The sequence below is a fragment of the Cicer arietinum genome, chromosome 8 (assembly GCF_000331145.2).
Source record: "Cicer arietinum cultivar CDC Frontier isolate Library 1 chromosome 8, Cicar.CDCFrontier_v2.0, whole genome shotgun sequence".
Classification (NCBI taxonomy): domain Eukaryota; kingdom Viridiplantae; phylum Streptophyta; class Magnoliopsida; order Fabales; family Fabaceae; genus Cicer; species Cicer arietinum.
The window spans coordinates 26,807,153-26,814,470 of record NC_021167.2 but is presented as its reverse complement, the minus strand read 5'-3'; the positions used below and the strand labels follow the sequence as shown (position 1 = coordinate 26,814,470).

The 7,318-nt window shown below is 30.9% G+C and overlaps 1 protein-coding gene across 1 annotated transcript; it reads right to left on the bottom strand.

Moving 5' to 3' along the window:
- Positions 1-2,649: 2,649 nt before the first annotated feature.
- On the bottom strand, positions 2,650-6,121 carry LOC101502099 (NADH dehydrogenase [ubiquinone] 1 beta subcomplex subunit 10-B). The gene is made up of 3 exons (XM_004512873.3): positions 5,766-6,121; positions 4,062-4,115; positions 2,650-3,024 (listed from the first exon to the last, which is right to left on the bottom strand). The coding sequence occupies exons 1-2, from the start codon at positions 6,052-6,054 to the stop codon at positions 4,084-4,086; spliced, it is 321 nt and encodes a 106-aa protein (XP_004512930.1). The 5' UTR covers positions 6,055-6,121; the 3' UTR covers positions 2,650-3,024; positions 4,062-4,083.
- Between the last annotated feature and the right edge of the window lie 1,197 nt (positions 6,122-7,318).

Genomic DNA, 7,318 nt, shown 5'->3' with positions numbered 1-7,318 from the left:
CAAGATATATATATAGATAAAAAATATATATATATATATATATATATATATAGATATATATATATATATATATATATAAATTGAGTCTTAATATATTAATATATGTTTTTTTTAAGAATGACCCTCTTTTAGACCACATTTATGTTATGATGACAAATAATACTATGAGATTTTACTGTAGAGAAAGAATAATCATATCAACAATTATAATTTGATTGAATAAATATATTATTTATTTAAATTATAAATACTAGTCAAATTAATATTTGAATTTTGTATATTGATAAGTATATTATTAAAATTGTAAAATATCAATTAAAATATTTGATGTTTAAATTTTTATTTTTAGAGGTTATAATGTGACATGTTAATTAAATATTTAACTTCTTCATTAAGAAATGATCTTTTAACTCATCTAGAATCGAGACTATATGTACTATGGATATTAGAGTAGTCCACCATATACCGGTGTTTAAAAGTTACTAAAATTTTTAATAATGGTCGATGATACTTTTCAAAAATATATATTAACAATCATCTCAGTTTTTAAACTTAAGACAATGACTCAATTAATGTTAGTGTAATCATATAATTCAATTCGTTAAATCAATATCAATTAGGTTATCGTATTAGACATAAAGACAACGAAAACCATTAAATAATATTTCTATAAAATGTCATTAATTTTTGTTACAAATTCAAATGATTTTTCATCGTGAGTCGTGACCAATGATGTTAGAATTTGCCTCTTTCTTTATTTATTTTTGTTTTATTTTCATAAAAAATAATCCGTTTGTTATAAACTTTGTGACCTTATAAATTGCATTTTATGTGGTGTAAACTTAGTCTAATTTACACAGAGGATTCAGAAAGAAAAAAATAATCACAAAGAGGACAAATTTAAAAACTTATTCGAATTCTTTCATTGCCAATGTTTTGTATATATAAAAACACACACATACATTTACTACATCATGAAAGAGGACAAATTTTCTTTTGGAGAAAAGTAGAAAGTATAAACCATGAGCCATTGTTGAAAATCTAAACATCAAAGTACATCTACAATTCGTTCTTTTAGGGGCAACAAGAGAGGGAGGGCCCATTTTGTATGTATAAGGTAGGAGGAGGGGGTACCTTCATCAAATGTTGGGGTGTGTGAAGAAAGTAGTAATTAAGAAGCAAAGAGGAGCTGAGCAGAGGCAAGAGCTGTCATCTCATGCATTCGGTTAACCTTAATGTTTGTCGGCGACAAGATTATAACAATGTTGAAGTTTGACCAATTGCATGATGTGAGAGCAACTCCACCCGTCTGCTTAGTCTTACCATTGGATTGAAGGGAGCTCCATGTTTCACTTTTCAACTTTTTTTGTTCTTCATATTTTTCTCTTGCTTGCAGATCCTATTTCTACCTCTTTGAATTTGAACAGGTTTGTTCTCACTCATTCTTGTGATATTGTCTTTTTTTATTTATTTATATATAATGTATGTGTATGCAGATTTTATCAGCTCAAGCTATGTATAAAAAATGTGTCTAGTTATGATATGTGTTAGTGTTGATACAAGACTGATACATATAATTATATTCAATTACTTTTATTTTCTTAAATTATTATTTATGTTTATGTGTCGGTGACTGTGCTTCAAAGTGCTGAAACAATTTGGGATGATAACAATAACACCAATAAAGGTGAAAAGGTAGAGTGATTTTGTGTTGCAATCTTCTGATAACTAATTTTGTTTAAGTTTTATTCAATTTGATAAGTTGATGCTATTATTGTATATACATGAATGATAATACACTTGGTGTTTATTTGGAAAGTATAATTTCCGCCACCATTTTTCATGTTAAGACAAAAGTTACATATAGTTATATGTACATGCGTTTAACTCATTCCATCATAAACCAATACTTCCAAAATGTTTAAATTTTTAACGACAAAAAATATCTTTTAATGATAATATTTATTTTATAGCTAGAAATAATAACTTAAATGATATTAATTCAATGAAAATAAGAACAAACAAATCATTGTCTTATTCATAAAGACAAAAAGAACCACAAACTATTATTTTTAAAAAGTATCATCGATCATCTTTATAATTTTCAATAATTTATAAATACTGATCCACCTTAGAACTCAGATCTCTTTGGAACAAAACACTTTTCAATAGCTTTTAATGAAAATGCATTGTAAAAGTAAAGTAAACTAATTCAAACATATACTTTAGTTGAAAATAAATATTTCCTGATGCTGTAATATTGTAGAATTAAATTGTGGTGAAAAATAATTGGAGTTCAATAACTATATAGTAATGATATGATAAAACAGAAAAGTATTATTAATGTTAAACATCTACAAAAACTTGTTTAACATATAAGGGGAGTAACAATTTGTTCAAACTTTGTTAAGCATATATAATAACAGTTATTCGATAAAACTTTGTATTTAATAGCATATCACTGAGAACAAAAACAATTTGTTCAAATTCTTCTGTGCTATAGGTGCTATTCGATAACACACGTTTTAATTCGTATGTAAATTCCAAGTCCACCATTTAATATTGCTTAGAATAGTCCTACCAACAACCCACACAGAAGTATATCCTCTACATACACATGAAAATTATGAAATAGTGACACCTTCAACATCAGAACTGCAAATGCATTTGATATGAGGTTTCAAAATTAACAAATGGAGTATGGCTTTGAAGTTTCAAAACTCAAGCAGCTAGGACACATTCAATTGTATTATTGAAGAAGCACACATCATCATAATAACAAGAAACAAAGAGAAACTTATTTTCACAATCTGATGTACTTCTTCTGCTCATACTTGTTTACATTTAAAATGCTAATAACAAGCAATAAAAGCCTTATAAGCCAAGGCAAGTAGAGTTGTAATAGTTCATTTGAAGTTTGACTAAGGAAAAAATGAACAAAACACAACAGCTGGATCATAGGTATTCATTCCTCCACCTACAATCTCATTTTGGCAATGTAATCATCTGAGTAGTAAAACTTCCCTGCACGAGGACCAACTTTTAATTTCATACAGACACAAAATTATGATAACAATAAAAGAATATTAAAACTGCCAATACAGCAAACGACGTTAGAAACCGATATTTTGAATTGATGAACCATGCTTCTGGATTTTTATTTGACAAACTATGCATTTGAATTGGTATGCATGTGTAAAGAAGTATTGCCAATTGTGGAAAATAGCAGTTTGTTCTAATTCTACTACACAATAGTGCTATAAGCCTATAACGCCGCTATTTGACAACATTTTGTACTAAACAACGTATTGCGGAACAACAATGATTAATTCAAATTCCACTACACTATATTGCCACTATAGCTGGTAATTAACAACACTGTTGTATATGTAGTTTCAAATCTTCTAGAAACATTGAAAAATGCAGCAAAAGAAAGAGATAACTTCGGGTTGTTCAAGACTTATGACTGAGAATTTGAAAATCATTACTTCAATCAAATTAGTCAACCAAATGTTCCAGACCAGACATATAAAATACATCCAATGACTAGTTCCCATCAACTTAACGGCATTGCAATGAGAGATACTATCACTTAGTGGAACAATGATCTCTTTGTGAAACCTTCACTGAATGATATGTGGTGAAATTTCACACTATTTTCTGCAAGTATTTACTCAGATCCGTGCAAAGAGCACGCAATATTTACTAGTTTCATGCAATAAGTGCACCCTATTTTATTTTAATTTACTTCCAAGAGTCATTTTCTTTATTACTGTCACCTAGTCATCTGCACCAACATTAAATCTAGAAATGAATGGATCTATGCTAAGAGGTTCATGGCAATAACAATCAAATCACGTCGCTCTAGAAAGTTGATATGTTGGCTCTAGTTAAAATGGTTAATATTGGAATGCGGATTTACTTGCTCCACCAAAGTTTTGAATACTCAATTACCAAATAGACACTTTTGTTTGCAAGCCCAATTCTTTTCAGTAGGATTTATGAAAGAACTAATTACATCGATAAAAGAGAAAACGATTGAAATGAAGTTTGAAAATTACCTTTTATTTATCCACGGGGAAATCATTCGGATTCAACTGGCTCAACTTTTGGTCCTGGTTCAGAAAATTAACAAGGCATAAGAAGTTATCACACAAAGATCAGAGAATAAGACACTCAAAATATATAATGTTCAAAACCAAAAAAAAAATATGGCAACTGTTTTAAGTGCTTCAGTTACACCTTGGTTGTTGAGCTAAAATTTTGCTTGCAAGTCAGTTTATCTTCCCAAAAACACCCTTTAATCACATGTTAAGAATGACAATTTAAAGAAACCAAAATCCTAAAACCCTTTCTGAATTGAAAATAAAAAGCAGTAAACAGTGATATTAGTAAAAATACATGTGTTTGTGGTTAGTGCTTACTGTTAGCTAAATTTAATTTGGCCTCAAAAAATTGGTTTTAGTGGAAGTGGTAAAAAGTAGCTTTTTGCATATTGAAAATTTTACACTAAATCTACATCATATATTGCAACTGAAATTAAAGTCAATTTTGTCTTCAAACTTAATTTTAGAGTATAAACTTACAAATATATTAACTTCACTTCATATTCAATCGTCACCAAATCAATTTTACAAAATAAGTTCATTCAAATCAAATGTTCACCTAAACAGACATTAAACCTTTTACAAATACAAACAGCAATCCAAATTAATCAAACTTAAAATGAAAAATGGAATGCCCAAAGACACCTTTTAGTTACCCAGCATAAAAAAATCACAGCTTGAGAGAAATTACACACACCCCACTTAACAATTCACTTAACAAATGGCCTTCTTCATTAATTAAGTGATTATAGCATAAACAATTATCATAAAAGTGTTCATGTATAACTTATTTCTATAACAAAAGATAAAAAAAAAAAGTCAATCTATTTTCATAAGTTATAAATTGTTTTCATAAGCTATCCGCTAGAGTTTATGGAAATAAATAGGACTTATTTGGATTGACTTATTTGAGCTAACCTACTAGCATAAACACTTGTGACACGTCCGTAAGCTGCTTTCAGCTTATTTCCACAAGCCCTTTAGGATAGCTAGGGCTTATGAAAACAACTTAAAGCTTATATACAAACAGTTTGACTTCAGTGTTGTCAATTGCAGATTGCGGAAAATGGCAGTTTGTTAAATTCCGCTATGCTATAGCGCTATAGCACCCCTATGTGACAACACTTTTTGACTTTATTTCATCTTTCACTATAGTTTATACATAAGTACTTATTTATGTGTGCTTAATTATGTGATTTATCCTAACAGTCATAAGCTGAAAATAACTTATAGACATGTCATACCATTGTTTCCACAAGTACTCCCAAATATTTGTCACTAGATAAACTCAAATAAATCATCAAACATGCCCTTAATCAACAAAAACCCTAAAAAACATCAAACTAAACCAATTCAAAACCTTTCATTATATTATATATAAAAATCACAACTTCAGAGAAACCACACAGACCCATTTGAGAATTCACAACAACAAAAAAACCCATGTAATTTTTTCTCCTAAAAATCACAACTTCAGTGAAATCACACAGACCCACTTGAGAATTGACAACAAAAACCCATGATTTATTTTCTTCTAAAAATCACAACTTCATAGAAACCACACATACCCAATTGAAAATTCACAACAAAAAACCAACTATACATTGAAAATTTAAAAAAAAAAATACAACAAAGAAAAGAGAAGAGAAAAAAACCAACCATGGAGAGAAGGGTGACGACCATCCTTGCCCCAACCAATACCACGTGTTGATTCAAGATACTGTTTAACAAGGTGACGACATTTCTGAAGATGATTGATACCTTCAATTCGATAACACCAACGAAGTTTCTCCCTAATGATTTTAGCTTTCTCAATTTGGATCCATTTTTCCCTAACAATGTGTTCCCTCATTTCTAACATAGCCACCGGATCCTTGTAAGGGTTCGCCGGATCAAAATCATCCGGTGGAGATTCTTCGAATTCGACATACCCTTTCTTCCTTCCCATTTTTCCTCAAACACTTTCTCAGGAGTTTCACACACTGTTTTCTGAAGGTTAGATTCTGATATACATGTCGTGTTTGTGATTTTGTTTTTGTTCAGTTTTCTTGGGCTGGGCTTTTTGGGCTTATGTTTAATTAAGGCCCATTCTCATCCAAATTTCGAGAATTGTACTGCGCACTCCCCCACTTTTACCTGCCACCCCCCAACTATATGTAAAAGACCATATTACCCCTAATTTTAACTATAAAATCCTACAAAAAAAATAACTTTCCTTTTTTTCCCCATTTGTTCGAAACTCTGAAACATCCGATTCTCCCACCCTACCAAATATTCGAACCTTTGACACATTCGAAGTGAAAAAGTAAGGATTTCTCGAACCTTTCCTTGAATGTTAAACATTCGAAGCTTTGTTTTTCCAGATTTTTCCAAAACCTTCGAATATTTCGTTGAATGTTAAACTTCCGAAGCTGTATTTTTCCAGAATTTTCCAAAACCCTCGAACATTTCATTGAATGTTAAACATTCGAAGCTGTGTTTTTCCAGAATTTTCCAAAACCATCGAACATTTCGTTGAATGTTAAACATTCGAAGCGTTGCGTTTTCCAGATTTTTCCAAACTTTCGAACCTTTCGTTGAATCCTAAACTTTCGAAGACTTTCTTTTTCCAGCTTTTTCCAGACATTCGAAACTCTCTATGAATGTCAAACCTTCGAAGCCATTTTTTTCCAGAAATGTTCAACCATTCGAACCTTTCCTTGAACTTGAAACATTCGAAGTTCAGAAGTTTCGAAGGTTTCCTTGAAGATGAAATATTCGAAATGTAAAAGATTCGAGCATTTCTGAAAGATTCGAAAATTTGGGCTTCGAAACTTTGAGATTGATGGAAAGATTCGAAAAACTGGGTTTCGAAAGTTTGGTTTCCCAGTGAAACTTTCGAAATATTATTTGGGTTTTTTTTAATTTTTTTTCATTTGTTTTTAATATTGGTATATTAATATATTGCAGTGCCTAGAATGAGAGGAGCCTTTGGTCAGATTATTCGTAACATCATAGGTGACAGACGTGATGATGTAGAGAGAATTCCACCAACAGCATCAAACAGACGACGCAACGAAGCAAATCGTCCTATTAGGCAGCGTCGTCGAAGACAACAGGAGGTTCAGGACGATGATGTTGACTCCACCGAGCATGCACATATGGAGGAGGATGTCCCTCAGCCGCCACAGATGGAGCAGACCACTGATAATACTCATGATTCTTCTGCACAT

What these genes read in the sequence shown, in the direction of transcription:
- LOC101502099 (XM_004512873.3), bottom strand. Translation starts at nt 6,054, where the DNA reads ATGGGAAGGAAGAAAGGGTATGTCGAATTCGAAGAATCTCCACCGGAT. An exon ending in TCGTCACCCTTCTCTCCATG is followed by an intron (nt 4,116 to 5,765) that starts GTTGGTTTTTTT and finishes TTTCTGAACCAG; the next exon opens with GACCAAAAGTTGAGCCAGTT.